The 21455-nt window shown below is 41.0% G+C and overlaps 4 protein-coding genes across 5 annotated transcripts; 1 reads left to right on the top strand and 3 right to left on the bottom strand.

The window, feature by feature from the left end:
- Window positions 1-395: 395 nt before the first annotated feature.
- Window positions 396-8480, bottom strand: cyld2 (cylindromatosis (turban tumor syndrome) 2). The gene is made up of 14 exons (XM_069157406.1): window positions 8353-8480; window positions 7526-8018; window positions 7070-7199; window positions 6331-6578; window positions 6081-6249; window positions 5270-5402; window positions 4970-5074; window positions 4635-4714; window positions 4440-4506; window positions 4186-4318; window positions 3984-4092; window positions 3746-3864; window positions 3451-3655; window positions 396-3180 (listed from the first exon to the last, which is right to left on the bottom strand). Exons 2-14 carry the CDS (start codon window positions 7958-7960, stop codon window positions 2975-2977), a joined length of 2139 nt encoding a protein of 712 aa, XP_069013507.1. The 5' UTR covers window positions 7961-8018; window positions 8353-8480; the 3' UTR covers window positions 396-2974.
- Window positions 8479-12785, bottom strand: LOC138200175 (glutathione hydrolase 7-like). The gene is made up of 15 exons (XM_069152680.1): window positions 12740-12785; window positions 12417-12613; window positions 12191-12342; window positions 11987-12104; window positions 11846-11913; window positions 11687-11760; window positions 11385-11566; window positions 11204-11291; window positions 10986-11116; window positions 10799-10887; window positions 10169-10291; window positions 9937-10054; window positions 9715-9852; window positions 9539-9611; window positions 8479-9436 (listed from the first exon to the last, which is right to left on the bottom strand). The coding sequence occupies exons 1-14, from the start codon at window positions 12783-12785 to the stop codon at window positions 9588-9590; spliced, it is 1548 nt and encodes a 515-aa protein (XP_069008781.1). The 3' UTR covers window positions 8479-9436; window positions 9539-9587.
- A 408-nt stretch (window positions 12786-13193) lies between these two features.
- LOC138199505 (tumor protein p53 inducible nuclear protein 2) lies at window positions 13194-16121 on the bottom strand. Of its 2 annotated transcripts, none has more exons than XM_069151641.1 (4): window positions 15996-16121; window positions 15136-15327; window positions 14093-14192; window positions 13194-13906 (listed from the first exon to the last, which is right to left on the bottom strand). In XM_069151641.1, exons 2-4 carry the CDS (start codon window positions 15242-15244, stop codon window positions 13657-13659), a joined length of 459 nt encoding a protein of 152 aa, XP_069007742.1. In that variant the 5' UTR covers window positions 15245-15327; window positions 15996-16121; the 3' UTR covers window positions 13194-13656. The 2 variants fall into 2 exon arrangements, with proteins under 2 accessions (XP_069007742.1, XP_069007750.1); XM_069151649.1 differs by having other exon boundaries at window positions 15136-15324.
- Window positions 16122-17848: 1727 nt separating this feature from the next.
- On the top strand, window positions 17849-20973 carry snai1a (snail family zinc finger 1a). The gene is made up of 3 exons (XM_069151628.1): window positions 17849-18097; window positions 18614-19120; window positions 19790-20973. The coding sequence occupies exons 1-3, from the start codon at window positions 18022-18024 to the stop codon at window positions 19972-19974; spliced, it is 768 nt and encodes a 255-aa protein (XP_069007729.1). The 5' UTR covers window positions 17849-18021; the 3' UTR covers window positions 19975-20973.
- Window positions 20974-21455: the final 482 nt, after the last annotated feature.

Below are 21455 nucleotides of genomic sequence, written 5' to 3'. Positions count from 1 at the left end.
CGTGTGTCCTTATCTTGTGACCTACAACCAAGTCAGTATTACCATACGAAAGCAGATACAAAGGGAATGGGGGGTGACCGTCAACTGTTTGTCACACTGTATAAAAGCTGCCCTACGGAGGAGATCTGGGAGCATCGCTGGACACCTCTCTTTGAGGGTGCATGTATTTTCTCCTTCTTGCAAGAGTAAATGTCCGATATGTTTGATTTTGAACCAAGCCTCTGAGTAATTTTTCCAACAACAAATCCAAATGGACTGCATCGAAACTCCGCTTCAATCGTTTTACTATTGAACTCAAACAATATAGCACCCTAATCGAATTTGTAGAAAAAACATAAAGCCACAAAGAGTTTCAGTATTTTAAAATAATTACATTTTATTTTTTAATTATGACCCTCCTGTATTATTTTTTTCCTTTTATTTTAACATGTTTTTTTGTAAATCCTTGTGTTTGTTAATAAATTTTGTTAAAACAAAAACAAAATCACAACACTGAGAGAGGTCCACATGTACCAGGGGCAGACTCAGCTTCCACTTGTTTATATTCACTTGAATTTACAAGTGAACGAGAACTAAAGGAAGCAGTAACTCTTTGTACATATCACATGAAATAATTTAAAAACCATCCATACTATCATGTCTGAACAGGTCTGTCCTTTCACTTACTTTCTCCTGTCATTTCATTTCATTCACCCTTATGCCATGTTTATCAAGTTATTCTCCTTAGTTTTTCTGTGACATACCCTAACAAAAGGTTACATCCACCACAGGTCACTTACAAATATAATCTAAAGAAATTGCCATGCATGTTAATTAAGTGTGAATGACCCAAAGCCTGCAGGGCTTGGGGATCATGGTGCTGGTGCTAGTAGCAATTTAAAAAATGGTGTAGGCCATAATGTGTGGCATGTAACAGACAGGAGTCTGTCCTGCCCTCCACAACCTTGAGAGCCAACAGGCATATCACATAACAACTTAAAGCCAAAGCATGGAGTTAATATGTCATGGTGAACTAAAAGTCAAAGGTATGGTTTCAGGCGGTTATTATTCTGAAAAGTGGCTTTTGATGTCATGTCATCTGATTTTTGCTGATCATCTTCAGATATTAAAATTTTTAATATGTACTAGATCTACATAAAGTCATTGACGGGTGACCATTGAACAGTAAATCTAATCTGAATACACTAGCATCTGAAAACACCAGCATATTAAAATTAGTTTTAGTTCTTTGGCTATTAGTCACTTAAACTTTAATATGTGTGTGCAGTCTACTACATCTAAATACTTTTCATCAACACTTATCAACATATAATAGTTTTTAAGACAATAATGTGCTTACATACATAAATACTGGTAAGTATTTCTCTGTTTGAGACAAATACTTTAGTCAGACTTGAAGGTAGCTCTGAGTAAACATTGGTTAAAGCAAACAAATTTTTGTCCAGAGGAGGGTGTGAGAGTACATATTATTGATTATTACCTAACAAAATCAACTTCCTACAAGTGCATAAGGACAGTGTATGATTTTAAATCAAGAAATCCCCCATTACAAGTCTGACAGATCAAACTTTGGTCATATGGATGACTGCACCAACAGAGAAAGTCGAATGGCATCGACCACTTACTCGTTATCATCATCTCGTTCTCTTTACAGAGACTTGTTTTTGGGAGAGTGGTAAAAATCATCCGCAGGCTCAGACTTCACATTTGGAGGGTTGCTAAAGAAAATGCATAAAAATCCAACACAGCCTTATATAGAAATCGATCAGCTGTATACTCAATGTTGCACTCAAGAGAAATGAGAGGTCCTGACATACGTGGGAAAGCCCAGCAAGTGGGAATGTGAGGTCCCTGTTCTGATATTAAAAAATAACCAAAGCTATGAATACCGCGTATAGAAGACCATAGTCATCCTGGTCACCACTTGGGATCTTAACGGAGTGGAAGGACAGTGTACGAAAAAAAACTCAACTCTGTTGAAATTTAAGAAATTTAAGCAATACACTAGTAAGAGTGCTAAAATGCAAGAGTTCTATATGAGTGAACCAAGGGAAGAAAGTAAGGGAAGTAAGTCATTTGGAACACAGCCATTGTATGCTGCATGTTTCCATACTTGTCAGTATGAACCATGGAACGCACTTATGCACTCAAAATAGTGAGTATTAGTACGCAAGTAACTAACACAGCAACAGGATTCTGTCAAGACGCATACGCTTTCATTCACACTTCTAGCACCTAACCCCTTCTAAGTTAGCAGATTGAACAGATACAAATGCATTCTCTACACTGATTAAGACTGAACATTAGGCTGTAATTGTGCATGCATGATTTTTTTAGGTATTAAAATCATGTGTCAGTATGTCCACTGATTCACTTTCTATTGTTTAACTATATTGCAGATCCAGTGATGTGCACATTTGTTTACAGTAAAATGTACAAATATAAATTTACATTTTACATCTTCCGTTTGCATGATAGTTCAGCAACAACACGTTTTTAAAAAAAGCCCAGTTTGTGATCTGAGGCTTCAGTAACTTCTTTAGGTCCCAAGTGACTATTCAGAGTTAAAATTATGCAACACCATACAAAGATTTCACCCAGAGCTTGGGTGAATTTATCTTTAATTTGCCAAATAATGGGCAATAGAAATACTAAGAATAAAGTCATAAAAATCATCGACATGCCACAATTTCCTTTAACAATCTTGGCATAAATAATCACTTATCACAGCAAGACAAAATTCCAATCATAATGAGTTCAGTGTTATATTTTCACTGTTTTCACTTCTTACAGATTAACATCAGCTTTGACAAAGATCAGTTAATATTTTTCCTCCTCAACAACATTGTTTTTCTTGATGTTAACAGCATCCATTTCAGTTCCTGCTGTTTGGACGTAATAAAGTGCAGAAAAGCTGATGTAAGGTTATTAAAGGCACCGTTATGGAACACTGTATCCTCATCCTCGCATGCGTTTAAGGCTCAGGATTGTTTGGCTTTGAAAGTGGCGTGGCTGGATTCTGGTATAGAAACATGTAGGAGTCGCACAGCAGCCTGCGCACCAGTTCAGGAGCCTGGGAAGGGTGGGTCGCTGCCAACTTCTCCTCTGGCTGGCACAGGAAGTCACCCAGCTCCGGACAAGCTCGGATCTCGGGAATGTTGTAGCCACTTTGATCGACACCTATGATGAAGAGTGGCCTAAAGATTAGACATCAGCTCAGAAGGAGATAAAAGGACAGTCACAGACGTCAGAGTTGCTCTTGACCGTGCCTTTATCTAACACTGACGAGGCTGCGTTATCAGAAAAAAATAAGCAGTCACGGGTGACCCAAGTAAAGTCAGTGTTTGCACGAACATCAGAATGACATTTCCTTTAGGGTAATTTCAGTCGCTTCAAGGTCAAACTACAAAATACCTTTAAATGACTGAAATAAGCGGTAGTCTATCTTACCACATCTGTCTGCCATGCTGTCAAAGAAGAGCCAGGAGTGAGGATCAGAGCCATATTTGACAAAGGACACATAGTGGCTGGTTTGAATGCAGAGCACAGCAAACAGCTGCATCATGTGCCTGGGCACAGGACCAGCAGTGGCTTCATCTGCTGGTACCGCTAGAGCACAGGGAGAGTGACCGTGCCGTGTGGGATGGGTGTGCACCTTAAAGACAAACAGAGGGTAGGTAGGAGATTTTACACTTTAAGTGTGATCAGTGCAATACTTGAAATCTAAAATAGCCATGAAGTTTACCTGTGTGTTGCAGGTAGGGCAGTACTGTTTGACTCTTCCTGGCTGAAGTTTGCGATCTGGTAGACACTGAAGACACTCGTACTCTGCCAAACGCCCACAGACGAAGCATTCCCTTGGAGCTGTTGAAGAAAGAAGGTGATATATATATATATATAAGCATCTTTAAGATCTGCAAAAAACACAGTATTCATTCAATACAATGTATGATTTGAATAAGATCGTATTATATGTTTCTCACAGTTGTAAAGGAGATCTGTGAGGTCCAGCTCCTTGGAGGGAATGATATGAGAAAACATCTTGTACTTGTTTCCAAATCTCGGCATCTGAACTATAAGACAGGACGGCATCTGAGGGACAAATGAGAGAGGCACCCTGTGGTTACAAGACTACAGAGGAAAACTTGATAGACACGCTCTTTTTCTTGTAAGAAGAGGGCTCACCATTTCAAATTTGAGGTCACCTGACAGGCAGGATGTGTCCAGCAACTGTTGGACGGTGGGCATCGATCCCAACTGCTCTTTTTCCAGAAAGATCTGGAAGGTGTACGCACCCTGAGACGTTTCTCGTTTCGATCTAAGGAGATGCAGATAACAGATAACAAAAGATAACACTTAATACCCAGGCGGGAAAATTTGTCTTCTATACAAAGCCAAATAGGGCAGGACATTCAATACTGGGCGGCTCAGGATCATACCTGAGCTTGAGCAGTGGCTCAATGCAAAGCACCTTCTGAAAGAGGACTGTGATGAACTCCTCTGGGTCTGTGTTGAGGCAAGGCAAATAAAAAAAAAGTGAAATCATAGAGAACTGTAACAGAGGGCCTCAGTTGCAAAGACAATCTATGAAAATACATATTTAACAACGTATGTTACAAGATATGGGTGTGTACCTTTTTCCTCTGTCCGAAAGGTGTCACAACCAAGTTGTTTACGAAAATTCATCACACTCTCTGCAGGCACAAACCCTTGTCTGCAATTAATACATTAGTTATCAGTGAGGAAATGCAAGAACTCGCACTCTGTAATATCTACATACACCAAAACACACTGTAATAAACAAAGATACACCTCAACTTTTCACAACTGCACTTTGTAACTTAGTGAGCATATTACCATTGGGACATAGGAACTCGGAGTATTTGTTTACTAGTTGAAATTATGTAATATTTCATCACGTCTTTGTCTTGGACTCTTCATGATAGTAAAAGCCATAAAATGTTCATACCTGCGTAAACGGTTGACGATTGTTCTCAGAGTGCAGGCTACGGGTTGCGCCGTGTCAGCAGGTTTCTGGCAGATATTATCCAGGGTCACAGATGAAGTAAAGAAACTGAGGAGAGAAAACCATGTTGTTTATCAACTCTGCGATTATCTGAATACAGTTCACCTTGCTCACTTAGTTGTACATGATCTCCTCGAAATGAAATAACTTTAGATAATGTCAGATTAAAGTGAATCTGAGCTAAGTTTGTAATGTGTGTTACAGGAGAATTAAATGGCCTGAAGGGTGGCGAACTGGTTTTACCTGAAAAGTGTGGCATCAAGGTAACAGGAGTTAATGTGACCCTGAATCCCCTTCATTCTTCCTACTAACAAAGACAATGTCTCTGATTCAGGGACAGGTGGTGCATCCTCTTCTGATTCCTCATATGGAGACACTACAAAAAAAACAAAAAAAACAACACGGATGTTATGGTTAAATGACACGGGTCTCTTTATCGAGCTTAAACGCATTCCAACTGGACAATAACGCAGGCCTGTAAGCGAAATAATAAATCTGCTTTTCCAAGCCAGAAGCTCAAAGTTATGTCAAACATGTTCCATTGATAAAAAGTTTCCATCGTTTCAGATAGCACCGTCATATCACTGAGTGAAATAATCATGCAAATGGCACAAGGGTGTTGAAGTCAGTGCAACTATTTGGAAAGCCTGATTTATTTTTGCACTGAGCATCACACAATTGACAGGTAATGTGATACACAGTTTTACACAACAAGGAGCAACAGGAATTTGAAATATCCATCCCGACAGCTTTATGTAATAACTTTACATAATACTGGCACACTGATCAAAAGTTTAGTTTGCAAAACTTCCTGTTCGGCACTTTTATTCTTGTGCAGTTTAATATGGAGTCCACTATTGTTCCATATGGTAAATTGTGAGGGACGTTAAACCAAATGCTTCATTATATTTTGGTACAGTGAAATGCAACACTGATTTCATTTTAGTTATTACAATAGAAGAAGTTCACTGAACAAGAGCAACTACTGTGTGCAGTGTGTACATTTTAATGTCTTGTGTATGCATGTTTCACCAAACTAGGAGAAGTGTCTCACCTGGAGGCATTTCGGTGGGTTTCAGGGTCTCCCGTCCTGTAGAGGAGCAGAGTAACCTGCTGTCAGGGCTGCACTTTGTGATGGGAACAAACAAAGCCCTGTTCCCTTTGCAGGTGAAATACCTCTGACTTCCGTAAATGCCATCAGAGCAGCCATTCACCTCATAGTCCTGAAACAACGAGATACAAAATAAATACGATAGATAGATGGCTGATAGAAAGCATACCCGTCCAAAATTATAGTCACTTACTAATTCGACCCCAGCCCATGCATCAGTCTTTCCTGCAGGGACCCCCAACCACTGGATGACCCCATATACTGTGAACCCCGAGTTGGAAACCACCTCCACGATGGATCCCACCTCCAAAGGCACATGACAGGTGCTCAGACTTTGGTTCTGAATGACACTCTGCTCGGTGTGGTTCCTTGCCACTTGTCGTACACGAGATCCAATATTTGGCATGGAATTGATGCGCGCCACCGCTTTCCTGTTTAGCTCTGCAGGCAGATAAGGGAGTGTGTGTGGGGGTGGTTAGAAAGTCATAGGACACATGTTCGTCACATGCTGCCTCACTGGATTGACCTCCAGCTAACACCGCACAAGTCTACACAAGAGGTATGTGGACAGTTTAGAATGCGCAATGTGCAAAAATGTTAGCCCACGTGATGAATTCACTGTTCTGCATTCCACAGCAACAGGACCAGCTTTTCCAGCTGTGTACTGGGACTGGTTCTCCTGCAACTCCTCTGGAGTGACAGGTGTTCGGTCAAACTTTTACATTTTTCAGAAAGCATTTGCTGTTGGGACTGAAGAGTGACTGACATTTTGTTTTTTGAACCAAAACAGCATTATGTTTAGTTTCATTATGAAAAAAGGATTTCTTTAGATAAAATCAAGGATACCAACACCACTAATCACATGGCTGAAAAATGTCACTTGTCAACCATGTATAAAACTGATAAGCTTTAACCTTCACCATTTTACTTGCCTCCACATTTGCTGTCTCTCCAGTGCAGTCCACGGGGGGAAGAGTACGATGGGACCACCTGAATGATGTCTGCAGCACTGAAGAGGGGCAGAGGACCAGGTTTCTTGGAGGACAAGTTGTGATCAGTGTCCTGTGAAGGAGACAAAGTAAAAAAAAAACAGTTACTGCAAAGCAAACATAGCCTCCATGTACAGAACACAAACAAACACTCGTGTGCGTGCATACAATTGCGCTAATAACATTGTGAGTTACGCATCTCGCTGACAATCTTGACTGATAAGTTTGCCCAATAACACAGATCCCGGAGGATTGCATGGTTATCCTTGTCTTGGTACATTTGAGGTTGTATTAGTGTGCATGTGCAGTTATAATGAAACCTGATAATAGCTTTGTGCACTATTGATATCCTCACATTGAGCCTGCAAAGAAATTTAAAAAAACAAACACTTAACCCACCACAAATTCCACTTCAAAGCCCAACATGTGCAGATCCTCTTTGTTCTCTTTCCTTCCAACCAGCATCAGGTTCTTCACCATCCCGGGAAGGTGGCCCTTCTTGTGCTTCACCACCACCAGGTCATCCTGAGACAACTCACAGATGGCTGAGAACAGCTGGGGGTTACACAGCAGCTCCAGGCGTTTGCTTACGACGGGAACGAAGAGCATGAGCTGGGCCTGGTGGCGGGTCAGTGGGTACGTGTCCTCCCTCCTGACGATGCCTCCGCTCTTCGGGATCCCCGCGGTGCTGCCGGTGCAGTACAGGAGCCCCGTCAGCTCTCCACGCTGCGTCTCCGACTCGACGCGGCCGATGCATCCTCGGCAGAAGCCTTTCCTCGACTTCCCGCGAAGGACGATGAAAAATGTCTCGTTTACCACAGTTTTGGGCTCCATTGAAACCCCAGTTGGCCAGCAGTGTAGGGTTGGTATTGTGTTTATGGAAGCACTTAACCTGTAGAAATTCAATAAAAGTACATTACACTGTGGCCAAGCTTCTAACAAATGTTAATTATAACAAAGAAATCTTACTCAAATTTAGAATAAAAACTAAGCAACGGTACTGATTGTGTCAGAGAAACACCTGACCCCATGACATATAACGTAATGTAGCCTACTGCAAATATAGGAAATGCCTATAACGCACTCCTTGTACGAGCTAGTTTGGAAACAGGATGTAGAACACGCCACCTCTTTAATTAAACAAATCGACCTGCTAAAACATTTTAATCATGATAAATAGTTTAGCCTTTGAATTAAAAAAAAAAAAAAAAAAAAGGCTTACTTACTGTTTTTATTTGTCAAAAAGCATTAATAGATGACCGATTAATCCACTGTTCCTGCATGAAATAATAGCACACTTCTGAAGCGGAAGATTGAGCAGCAGGTGTTTAAATACTGACCTGCATGTGACCGACGACGCCCACCTGATAGCGCGCAGTGTCTCCGCCCTGAAGCTGTCCTCTCAGCGCAACTTTCACAGACTTTGATCTGAATTTTGTTTTGCTGCGGATATCACTCGAGAGTAGATTCATGAAGAATCGTTTCTTCCTGATCAATGTACAGTCGATTATACATACTTGCTATGCATGTTTGAATTGATCATTAAAAGCAAAAAAAATAAATAAAAATAAAGTACCTGTAAACTCGGCTATGACACATGGGGTTTGCCCAAAGTTCTTTCAACCTAACGTCCAGACAAACGTAGGTTATTTTCCTCAACAAAGATCAGCATTTCATGCACCAAATGTTGCCACTTTTAATTTATTTGGAGTTTAAGTAGCTCTCCGCATAAATATTTTGTGAACATTGTCATGCATATTAAAGTCGAAATCTGTCAACATCATATATTACTGATTACATTTTCTGAGACAGAGGAGAGGTTTTTGTTACAGAGACTGATGTTGTCCTCTGCTCAGCTAGATTAAGTGATACATTTTAAAATGTTATTTGACTCTATCTTGTCTTCTCTCCTACAAAAACTGCACAGTGTCCTTTAATTTGATATCGAGATCAACTTTAAAACTCCAAGAATAAGGTGTGATGGAGACAAAATCTCAATTTTGTTGCTTACTGAAGATTACTTTCCATTCAAAAAAAAGAAAGAAAAACATGGCCGGTTACCATATCTGCTCACTAGAATATTACCGACCGGTACCCACAAAAAACAATGTCAACAGTGAGGTAAATGTTTACAGTAACCAATGCCCAGAGTGCAACGCCTTGAGTGACATGTTTGTCCAGACCTAACACGTGACATGTCCCTTCCTGTGACGCAGCCATCATGCATGTCTGACAGTATCTTGGTTGTACATCAGCTTTACATAACAGCCCTCATATTTTTCAGCATGCATCAAGGCCATGTTTCCTCGGCTGATGGGGGAGAATTGAGAAAAGAGACGATTACTAAGATAGCATATGACGAATGTAACAGCAATAAAAACAAAAGGTCAACCACTGAATATGATTTCATACTTGCGGTCGACAAGAAGTCTGTTTGGCTCAAGTTGGGGATGGCGTCTTCTTAGAGAGAGGCTGCCATTTTTGTCTGTATGGAAGAATAGAACACTGTTCAGCATCTAAAATAATAAACTTTCACTTTCACTAATCTTTTAGAATCGAAATCTATGTATAATGTGCAGCGGTCGAACCTGGGTGATTGCATTCAAACTGTTTGGTCCACCTGAACTGCTCAGTGCCATGTAGATCCCACACTGATGCCAGGCTGGCAGCATTATTGTAGGCATGAGAAACAACATGGGCCTCTTTCTTGACTCCACACTGTTGTTCTATGGCACAAATGACCAATAGATATAAATATGCAAGACAAAGCCTTGTATCTTTATTGGCTGAGATTTCTAATGGTATTGCACCTGGTTAGATTGAAGTTGACCTCGGGTTTTATTTGGCCAGGAAAAGTCGAGGATGAGGCTGTTGAGAAGGATGCCTGACCGGGTTATGATCCTGCTCCCAAATGGCCTGCTCAAAGAACTGCAAGAAAACAACAGATAAGATGAAAGAATGTCATGTCGCCCGGCAGCACGTACCACACATATCATCCTGGTGAGATCATCAAACTCGGATTGAAAGCAGAAATACAGTCACCTTGCAACAGACACCATGAGGTTGTCTGGTCCCATGACAACAACTTGTCCAGCCCTCAGCTCTGTCTGTAGGGAGTGGGTACTGGAGAAGTACTCAGGTGGAGAGGTATGGGAGTAATTCATCCTCTGGCTACAGTAAGAGCAAAAAGTGAAAATGGACTGGGAGTTAAATGACATACTGGTTATAAGTTTTGGTGGTGAGTAGTAGCTAAAGGGTTAGGACGACACAAAAACAGATATTTGTTTTATCTGTTTTGTATTTTTATATGTATTTTTACCATGTGTTACTAGGCCAATAAAAATAAAATATGAAAATATTGTGATTTAAACTGAATTAGAGCTTAAATGCTCAGTAGATGAATGTAGACATCCATTGATTGGAGTCATCAATGACTCATTACATTCACTTTTCAGAGAAAAATATCCAAATATTTTCTGATTCGTGATAAGATTTAATGCTTTTCTTTGTCATACAACTTTAAAAAAAAAAAACCATTACAATTTTCCTTCTGTCTGACATTTCACAGAAATAACAGTTCAGTGAATCGAGAAAGCAGTCTGGTTGATCAATGTTCAAAATAGCTGTTACCTGCAGCCCCAACAATGATCCTGATGCCGCAGTGTATTTTACCTCAGAATGTCAGAGAGCAGCTCAGTCACCGACGAGTTATATTTGATGTCACCCAAACCACTGGCTATAACTAAAGCTGCTTTCAGGGCCTTTGTGGAGGGAAACAAAAATCACATTTATCCAAGAGAGCTATATCTCACACACAATATACAGAGAATTCTGTGGTATTTACACTGTAATCCAGTACCTCAGACATCCAGTGGTATGTTAGATTTTCTGTGATGTTGCTCTCACTGACATTGAAGCGCTCTAAAAGGCTGAGAGCTGATATCAAAGCTGCACCAGCAGATGGGGGAGGAGGAACTTGAATTATAAAATCTAAGACAAAGGTGATGGACTGTAGATCATGGCATCATTTATAGATATACACATTTCTTCTACTGTGTAATGAAGTTTAATTTTTACCCCTGTACTGGACTTCAAGTGGTTGTTCAACTTCCACATTGTAGCTACTGATGTCTTCTCTGCTCAGGACTCCTCCATTTTCTCGCACCTTTGTATGGAAAGAGAACTCCGGACTAAACACACATTTCACCCAATAGTTTTACTCATCAAACCAGTCCATTTTTGTGTGGAGGTTATTTACCTCATCCTGTATCTCTTGTGATAAGTTCCCATGGTAGAAATTCAATAAACCAGCTTCCAGGACTCTTGCTAGACCAGGCATCCTCACAGATGAACCAGGACTCAGAGCTTGGCCGTCCGGAATGAACACGTCCCTGAAGCGTTGTGATAGCTGCTCACCTTTGACCTTTGACACTGCATAAGCTGTGGAAGACGAGAGAAGAGTCCCATCCCGGTATATCACCACCCTCAGGTGTAATCATTGCATTTTATAACGAGTGACACGAAAAGTGTAAAAATGTAATGTGAGGCAGTTTGACTCACCGAGACTGTGAGACACATTGAACCCCCCTCTGGCTACAGCTGCAGCTCTGCTGACAATATCCTCCCAGGACAGACTGCAGACCCAAGACAAACATGGTATGACATGTTTGACTGAAACACTAAAGACCAGAAATTAAATTAAATTTTCTATGCTCTTACCTCCCATACAGGCTGTGAGCATGGTGCAACCCTTTGAGCATACCTGGCACTCCTACCTGTAGACCTGCCTGAAAATAGATAATAGATGTTGAAATAGTAAAACTGAACATGTTAATGGTGCCCTCAGCCCAGCCTTCATACCTTAAGCGCTGAAATATTTTGCATCATCTCCTCTCTGATTGTTTTAGGTGTTGCTCCCTGAAAGTTTATCACCTTGGTTTCATTCTTACTGATGTCATGAACAATCATCACGCCTCCGCTACAGAAAGGGAATAATCAGGGAGGAATATGTGTCAAGACATACACATTCAACAGAAATCGATCAACAATAAGTGGGACACATACCCGCCAACACCTGACACATGTGGATGCACAACACCAAGACACAGGGCACCAGCGATGGCTGCATCCACACTGGATCCACCATCATAAAGAACTCTTTGACCGAGTGCAGTGCAGAGCTCATGATCCGACACCAACACACCTCTTATGGAGACCTGCAGAGCAACTGGGATGAGGATGAAAAAGGCAGTTGTGGTTTGATTTGCATATGTTATGAAGCATGACATACCAAACTTTCACCCAGTGAAATTTGAAGGACCAAAGCAATGGTCAATCCAATGGCAAAGATGATAGATACTGCACAGAGAGGTAAAGGCGTGTCCTGACTGGAGCGGTCCTCATTTGTCTCTTTGAGGTTAGACGGGCTTTGGTCAAACAAATGTGGGCTATCAGAGGCCAGGGCCTGCTGGTTCAAAGTGTTGAGATCTGCAGCAGGAGTAGGGAAAACAAATTTAAATCTTTAAAATTAGGTGGATTTGCATGCCATATTTTAATTCAATGGTTTTAAGCCCAGATCCTGAGGAATCTCAGATCCTGCCTGCTTTCTCCCACCCATCTCATCAGGTGAGTTACACTTGCAGTGTTGCAAAGTTGGCATCTTAGCAGGTGTAAATCAGTAGGAGAGTATTACAGCAGTATCCTGTTTACTGATATTGTTTACACTCTACCTGTATCCTCTCACCAAATTTTTCAGTCAGGTCACAGTTGAAGTCATTGTGTGATGAGCCGTTAGCCAACTGAGAAGAACTAAAACTCTTGTAACTAAACGGTGACTGCTTGTTAAGTTTTGTTTCAGGACATACATCCATCCTCACTGTAATCCCACAATAACTAAATCAGTTCAAGAACACAGTAAACCTCCTTGTTGTACCTGTTCTCCACAAAGTTCACTACTCATTCAGCAGGTGTGATTACCTTCAGACTAATGAGACCACACATTGGCTGCTGTCAGACTGCGAGTAGTTCAATGACATTTGGGCATTTTAGTTTCACCACCAAACAAATCCCAAGTTGCAAAGTCCCACTTTTTATTGACGTATAAAAGAGGTATTAACCAAGTACATATAGTTAATGCATGTTAATACATAAAACACATCACTTTATCCAAAACATCTGAGGATATATTTTGCATAGGGCACTTTTCTCATCCACATTTGGAAATTCACAAGCATAAATAAAAATGAGAAAACAAAGACCATCTCATTTTATGAGGTGAACATCTTCATTCTAAATTCAGATACAGTACAAGTTAAAATAATATAGCTGCCTATTACCTGCTAACAGTTGTCAAGTGTTGTAATGGTTTACATCAAGATTAAATGTACAGCTTGAATCGCACAAAACTGGAAATGACTGAAATTAATAACACTTTTACTGTCAAGTCTAAGATTGTGTGTTGATGTGTGTGTTGTGTTTATTGTGAATGAGGCAATCTGATGTGATGATGTCCTGGTTGTACGAGCAGCGCTTCAGTGGCTGAGGCTGCGATGGCCCGGCTGTTGGAGGTTGAAGGAGTGCTGTTGGACACCTTGGTGAAAGCGGTTCTGGCGCTGAAGGGCATTACGGGACACGTGGTGTCGGTCTGCCCAGGCCTTCTCTTTCTGGATGCAGGTTAACTGTGTCATCTGTGCTAGAGCTTTGGGCTGGAAAAAAGAGCCGGACGTGGCTTGACTTGGAACGATGCCGGTGCTTTGAACTGTGGGCTCTGCACCTGACACACTGGATAGAGACACAACAGAGACAGAATCTGATCAAACAAGTGGAGGCGATGGAGCTGAAATAATGTTGTGTGTTAAATGTAATATTTGAAATAGTCTCTGTTTATAATTAGTATAATAGTTCTGTATTCTTTCTTGAAGTCAAAATTCAACACAGAGGCAGAAAGGTTGCCCTTTGCTGGCTCACCAGTCAGTTTCCATGTTTGCCACTGCATTTGCTAGAAGAGTAGATTGGGATGGTTTGGTGCCATTCAACAGTGTGTCCTGGGTTTCTGCTGAACCTGCCTCTGTGAAGACACAAGTAGACCTCTGTTATACAACTGGACAATAATTCAATCTTGTGCCTCCGTGGTAACATAAAAACTGATAATATCAAAGTGCACACTAGAGGGTGTGCCCTATCGTTCATGATAATAGCAGCTTAATTCTTAATAATAATAATAATAATAATAATAACAATAAAAAAAACCATGATATTGTAATGATACAAATATTCAGACCTGTTATGTAATGGTGTCACATATATTATGTGATAAATGTATGCGCAACAACAGCAGTCATGGTTGAAAGTTGCTCCACGCTGGAGGAGTTAGTTCCAGAAAGAGGAGCGACTTCAGTAGTGGTTTGGTTACAAAAGATCAGATATACAACAAATCATAGTCAAATGTTACTTTTTACTGAACAATGAAAACTTTCATTCTGACATATAAATGTAATACTTATTTTGATGCAATTATGTTCTTGAAATTGTTATTAATACATATTTTCTTCAGAACTTTGTGATATTGACAAAAATATCACTGTTGCAAACGTACCATGAAATATTGTGATAATATTGTATGCCCATGCATAGTGCACAGTTCTTCTGCTAAATACATAACAAGGGAACTATTGAATCATATCTAAGGTGTGAGTCAAACAGCATGTAAGGAAAGAGCTATTTACTGTTATTCTTTAAATTTGTTAAATTGTTTATCTACTAGTCTACACCTCTTTTAGCTGAAAAGCAAGCGCTCCATTACGAGTCCATCAGGCCATCACATATGACATCACTTTGCAGTGCAGTGAGCATCACCATAATTACTTTCATTTTACATAACATTCCAAATTATGATTTAGGAATATCAAAAATGATTTTACAGCATCCCTGTTTAAATTTACCACACTGTATATTGCTGTCTGAATTATTATATTAGTGATATTCTGAATACAAGATGCCACATGACTGACCTTGATGAGTGACAACAAGCCAGCCCTCTTCCACCACCTCTCCAGACTTGACATCTTCAGGGGCCTCCTCCTCTCCCCCAAAAAACAGGCGGCTGATGGTTCTGAACATAACTGTTTTTTTCCCTGTTGTTCCTGTCTTCTGTCTTTTCTTTGTTCAGCTGGTAGGTTGGGTGTTTCAAGAGTCTTCAGCTGCTGAGGATAAGACAAAAGAAGGTCTCACACATCACACCCTTATTCACATTCATAAAGTAGCCTTACTTCCTTCAAATCAACACTAATCCCTCTTTGACAGTTTAAGAGTGGTTGAAGCCATGAGACCCTTTTCTTAATATTATTTTTCAAAATTCAGGCAGTCGTGTGTCAGCTGACTCAGATGTCCAATAAAATGTCTGGAATTACAGTGATTCGAATAAGGATGTCCACACCCCCAGAATTTCATTGTTAGAGTCCATCTGTTTCTGGACATATGGGGGAAGGGCTCCGTTCATCGAACATCTTATCAGAGGGAAGCCTGGTCTGCGCCTTTTAATAGCCATTGCACTTAATCAGTGTGTGACGTATTTTCTACACTGCACAGTTTTAACGGTGGTATAGTTTCATGAAGTACACGTCATAGAATAAGTGGGTGAAAATGGGATTAAGAACATTACTGCAGCAACAAAGATCCTCTTGTTGAATCAACATTTTGACATATCGACTGGATGCTGATTAGATATTGTTTTTGTCCTGAGTTCGTTTTAGGACGTTATAACCACCATCCATTACATCCAATGAGTCCAATGTCAACTGGATTGTAGGTTACCTCAGACCCGTGTCACATATGCAACCGTGTATGTATTGCAGCTCGGCAGTGTCCTTACCTGCGGTTAGAGTTTCTCAGTTGGACTCGAAGACCATTGTGGAGTTTCAGTTTAAATTTTCTGCACAGATAACCTATAATAATCAACCTGCGAAAAGCTGCACCCAAACAAGTCTGTTGTTTTGTATTTCAAATACTCAACCGATCAGACAACAGAAGACCCGCCCCTGTCCCCGCCCACCAAGAGCAAAACAGCCAATCAGAGGCGGAGGAGCCTGCGGTTTGATTTCATTCTCGTCAAAGATTAAACTCCGCGGTCGAGATGATTTATCTCCAATTTCATGTAAACGTGTGTGCTTTTTCGTTCGGTCTGCAAAAAAAAAAAAAATCTAACCAAAACAATTTAGGCTATATTTTAACATTGTTTTGCCTGACTGCATAAAAGTATATGCTCATGTTGTTTACCAAGTTATTATATTAGTTTCTTGATATATTCGCACACGCGCATGTAAGCGTTTGTATGTCTGAGTTCAACAATTTTTGACAGTAAACTTGTGTGCTGTATTTACAGGTAGCCTACTGCATAAACTGGCAAAACATCGGGGAATCTTCGTTCCCACCTAGTGGTTAGTAGGATTAAATGGGGACCGAGCATCCACCTTTAGTTTGTATCTGAATAAAATCTAACCTTGAATGCTTTAGTCATGGTTAAATATTAACATGTGTCCTGTAAATATAATTGCTTCATAAAAGTGTCTTATAATATTCTGGATAAAGAGCAACAAGATGACACAAGCTGACTGCAAATCACAATAAAGGGTAAACACTTTTGAAATGTATGCATTTTAACATTTAAATTTGAGGGGAAAATAAAGTGTGAGCACAATATCTTTGGCCAGTGAGAAAATATTTGGAGAAATTAAGACAAGCAAACAAACTCCGCAGAAAACATCAGGTGTGGAAATATTCACGCAAGCATTCACTTTCAGTGGTATTTGCTTCTTTGCTTGTCGCAAAAAAATTACTGTCAAAGAACTTTAACACTGTAGCTCTTTTTAGTCACAATTTGTTAAAATATGTGATTTTACAGATGAGAGGACTATCTCTGATTTAAGATTTGTATCGATGCTGTGATTGAGCTCCTGTAACATAGCGCCACCCAGTGTTTCTCAGCATAAACTATTCATATTTCATTTCTCCCTTTCTTCCAGGAGATGGTGCAGTTACTCTGCTGAATTTATTTTCAGTTCCTACGACTGATACAGTGGTATACAGTGCATTGGTGTAGCTTTATTAAATGAAATGTGGCAGGTGTGATGACAGACTCCACCCATGTAAGGAAGCAACCCTGTAAGAATAGGATCAGTCTGAAAATACTATTTTAAATCAATATATAGTCATTCCAAATTCTTAATTTAAACGAAATGAAAATGACATTCAGTAGAAATATTATTTATATTCATGATGTTTAATTTATTTCATTCTCCTAATAAGGGAAACACTCTTGTGACTTATTCATAATGGGAGCTGAAGTTTTAAAATGTATTTATATTATAAAATTGAATTATAACAGGTTGGCAAATTGTTTTTCATCTCATTTCCACGTTGCTGCATAATTGGACCACATGGCACCCCAGTCTCTCGCGCGGTCATTTGGTTACATGGGACCATTAAAATAATTGGCAACAGTTCCTTCACCTTGTCTTGTCTGCGGGTCAACACCACTGGATTCCTGTGTAAACGCTGAGGCTCATGTTTTTGTTGTTGTAAAGTGTGTGAGCATGAAGCCTTCTTCCTGAGCACTTGAGCAGTGATACGTGAGGTGGGGAGGGCCCTCGGGGCGAGCACACCCCTACTGCCTGTGTCAGAGTATTTCAGAACAGAGGCCAGCATTTAGTCACTCTGCATGAAAGCTATACATATCACTTCGTTGCTGAGGTCCTCTCTAACTTGTGGACAATAGGAGGATATTTTCCTGTTTCTAACGGAGCCGTGGACCACGACTAGATCTGCTTTTTCTTGTAGAAACTGTGCGTCGTGACCACAGGATACTTTTACGCACAGTTATTTCACTCCCAAAAAGGACGATGCCTCGGTCTTTCTTGGTCAAGAAGTACTTCGCTAAACAAAAGCCAAACTACAGTGAACTGGAATGTCAGAAAGGTGAGTAATGAAGTTGTTTATTCCTTAAATTAATTATGAAAGCATCCTTACATAAGTGTCGCCAACTAGGCAGAAAACCACCTGTTTTCTTAAGTGCAGTTGTTAATTTTACGTCAAATACAACATCATTCTCTAAATGTCATGTGTTTGAGTTTGGTTCGACTACAAATCAGGCAACTCCCCGATCAAGTCGAGGCCCGTTAGATGCACTTTCCCCCCTTTCTGCACCCAGACAGAGCTCCATTCATGTTACAAGCCCATGTGAATACGTGGGAGGAAACGGCCCATGGAGCCTTCCCATGGCTCTAACTTCATGCTCAGTAAATACTGACAAAACCAAGACTTTACAACCAAAATGATTGCAAAACAGAATATGTGCAGTTGGTGAAAGTATATAAAATGTATTTCGTATGGTGAATTTGTTGTCTATTCTATAATTCAATCGAATATCATTAAACTTTTCTGCATGTTCTGACTGGCTGTATGTTTGAACCATCCTCTTCTTTTCCTTCTCAGACACTTCACTGGAGAGGTATCCTCTTGCTGAGCTCTCATCAGCAGACAGCACCTGCTTCACCACAGGTCTGGTGTGGGACCTGAGTGTTCTTCCCGCTCTCTACCTGCCCACCTCCCAAACAGAGCCCTCTGCCACCCCGGGTCCTCTGGACCTCAGCTCCCCATCCAGCCTCAGCAGCAGTGCCAGCAGCAGTGGAGAGGAGGATGAAGGACGAACATCAGATCCCCCTAGCCCTGAACCTGTGCACGCATATGCCCCACGTCAGCGAATGAAATGCACCGGTGTTATGGCTCATATCAGTCCCCCAGAGGAGGAGGAAGAGCGAGAGACCCCCGTCACAGCGGCGAGGCCTGCTTTCCTCTGCAAACACTGCCCCAAAGAGTACACCAGCCTGGGGGCTCTGAAGATGCACATCCGCTCACACACGCTGCCCTGCGTTTGTACCACCTGTGGAAAGGCATTCTCCAGGCCGTGGCTGCTGCGCGGCCACATCCGCACACACACAGGTAAGATCCATGACCCAAGATATTGTAAAAGATCACAAATCCTCTCACCTTTCAAGTTTCTACTTGATTGTTGATTCATGAAGGAAGAAATCAGTGTTTGTGTTGCTGCAACACTGTATGAATTACCATTGTTAGTCAGCAGTTGTGATGTGAGGTCACAGATTATCCATGACAATCAATTTGATGAACTCAACAGCTGATCAGCAGACATTATCACACAGGGAAGCCTGCTGTAGACCCTGTACTCATTGATCACTCATTGTGTTTAATGTCCCAGCAACAATGACTCGTCAGCTAATTATCTTATCACTGCTGCCGGTGAAGACAGCAGAATAGGACCACTGGGGTGACAAAAGGTTTAAAGAATGCCTGAAGGCTCACTGCTATCACTGAGCACTTAGTACCTGCAGCAACTTGTTAGCGTGCTAATCTCATTTGGCTCTGATTGAATCATGCTAATTCAGTTAGGCTCTGACCCCCACCAGCCTACCATGAGATTCTTCATTATCTCCAGAATGTGTGTTTGTGTGTGTGAGGTGTTAATAGGAAACCCTTGTGATCTCAGCGATACTTGACTGTTGTCACTGTGTGAGGTGGCTGTTGCAGTCACATGTGAAGGGGATTTCTAGTGAAGTCAAATGAAAATTGTTTCCATCCTTTTCTGTCCAGGTGAGCGTCCATTCTCCTGTCCCCACTGCAACCGAGCCTTCGCTGATCGCTCCAACCTGCGGGCTCATCTGCAGACCCACGCCGAGGTGAAGAAGTACCAGTGTGGCGTCTGCTCTCGCACCTTCAGCCGCATGTCACTGCTACAGAAACACAGCTCCTCAGGGTGCTGCTCCGCCTCAGTGTGAGACACCGTGAGAGAGACAGAGGGGACCCACTCAGAGCTCAGAGCAGTGGAGGTCTTGTGGCTGTGGAGAAGAGGTCTGCACAGGTCAGGCTGTCCTGTTGAGGACCCATAAGGCCACAAAGAGCATGAAAAGGTCTGCTTTAAGAGACCTGGAGGGAATCAAACCTCATTAAGGACCTGACTTTATGAGCCTCTTAGCTTCTATGCTCCATTAGAGTTGAGAAGCTGATTTTTTTTTTCCTTCTAATCCAGACTGAGGTCTTGAAGCTGGACCAAATCTGAACTCAACAATGCAAACACTCACTTGATATCAGTCCCTTTGTTGCTATTGTGCCCATTCCAAACACCAAATATGTAGTCAACTTATTGGGGTAAGAGGTGTTTTTTCCTGTCCTGGTGCCAGTCAGCTCAGGATCATGGCCTAGACACAGCTGCTCAGAGGTAAGGGTGCGTGGGTGGAATAAATCTCTTAGCGTGCCTCAAAACACACACACACACTCACACACACACAAAAGCAAATGCACACACAGCTGTCCCTAGTACTGTGGTGTAGATAGACGAGGTGCTAACAGGTGCTACAGCCATGACCTTCGCTGGTTGATAGCAGGTGACTTCCACTGCCCTTGCTTTACTTAAGAAGAAAGAGGAAGCATGTCATAACAGAAGAATGGCTCCAGTTAGTGGTTGTTGTTTTTTTTTTTCACCAGTGGGGATCATTTTAATCCTTTATTTTGACTACATCCGCACCTTCTCTTTAATCTGATGAGTTTCAGAGATAGGAAAAGTCGTTCTGTCTGTTATTTTCCAAAGATGTTTCACGGTGCGGCTCTGCTGCAACATGAACGACAATGTAAGCCATGCACTCAAGGTTACCACAGTGTTAATAATACCAGCCAAAGCCATATGAATGATATTGTGCCTTGAAATTGTATTACTTGTTAAACCAAAATGTGCCTTTTTTATTTACCTCATTAAGTAGTCATGGCTTTAAAAAAAACAACTCATTGCAGTATTAGCATAAATAGAATTATGAAATGTAAGAAGGCTGGGACCAAAGATTTTTACAGTTTACACCATGGAGACATGGTTGCCTTATATGTGATGAGAGCCCTGTAAATGGACAGTACAAAGATGAATTTTTAACTTTCTTAAACATTTTATGGCTGTGTTTTCTTGTGCAATGTGCAGACGATATGTTATTTTGTTTTTTTGTACCATGCTTGTGTGTTCACTTCTATTTCCTGTATGTTGTAACGGTTACCTTTTCAATCAATAAAGTAATTTATGTTTATTAAAACTTGCTCAGCAATTTACTTTAGCATTAGAGAAGCTACACAGCAGGTTTATCTGCTCGTATACGATGTGGAAATGAGTGCGGTTAGGATGTTGATACATAAAGGTCTGTTTGATCATTAACTGGGAAATGGGGAGTGAACTGTCTACTGTGTTGAAAGTTAATTGCAGATGTGCAGGTGAACTCAC

This window comes from Embiotoca jacksoni, unplaced genomic scaffold, assembly GCF_022577435.1.
Source record: "Embiotoca jacksoni isolate LCO1_2020_lvr unplaced genomic scaffold, fEmbJac1.0.p SCAF_1, whole genome shotgun sequence".
NCBI lineage: Eukaryota > Metazoa > Chordata > Actinopteri > Embiotocidae > Embiotoca > Embiotoca jacksoni.
This window is presented reverse-complemented; position numbering and strand designations above follow the sequence as displayed.

Bases quoted from the DNA above. Each gene is read 5' to 3' on its own strand.
- cyld2 (XM_069157406.1), bottom strand. From the start codon at position 7,960: ATGGAGCCCAAAACTGTGGTAAACGAGACATTTTTCATCGTCCTTCGC. The intron at 5,403-6,080 runs GTGAGACACTTC...TTTTTTTTGTAG, and splicing joins ACCCACCGAAATGCCTCCAG to TGTCTCCATATGAGGAATCA. The intron at 3,656-3,745 runs GTAAACTTCATG...TTTGTCTTTAAG, and splicing joins GCCCTACCTGCAACACACAG to GTGCACACCCATCCCACACG.
- LOC138200175 (XM_069152680.1), bottom strand. From the start codon at position 12,785: ATGCCAACTTTGCAACACTGCAAGTGTAACTCACCTGATGAGATGG. The intron at 11,761-11,845 runs GTAAGAGCATAG...TTGGGTCTGCAG, and splicing joins GCTCACAGCCTGTATGGGAG to TCTGTCCTGGGAGGATATTG. The intron at 10,888-10,985 runs GTACTGGATTAC...CCCTCCACAAAG, and splicing joins CATACCACTGGATGTCTGAG to GCCCTGAAAGCAGCTTTAGT.
- LOC138199505 (XM_069151641.1), bottom strand. From the start codon at position 15,244: ATGTTCAGAACCATCAGCCGCCTGTTTTTTGGGGGAGAGGAGGAGGCC. The intron at 14,193-15,135 runs GTCAGTCATGTG...GTGTCTTCACAG, and splicing joins GCTTGTTGTCACTCATCAAG to AGGCAGGTTCAGCAGAAACC. The intron at 13,907-14,092 runs GTGAGCCAGCAA...GTCTCTATCCAG, and splicing joins GCAAACATGGAAACTGACTG to TGTGTCAGGTGCAGAGCCCA.
- snai1a (XM_069151628.1), top strand. From the start codon at position 18,022: ATGCCTCGGTCTTTCTTGGTCAAGAAGTACTTCGCTAAACAAAAGCCA. The intron at 18,098-18,613 runs GTGAGTAATGAA...TTTCCTTCTCAG, and splicing joins TGAACTGGAATGTCAGAAAG to ACACTTCACTGGAGAGGTAT. The intron at 19,121-19,789 runs GTAAGATCCATG...TTTTCTGTCCAG, and splicing joins CCACATCCGCACACACACAG to GTGAGCGTCCATTCTCCTGT.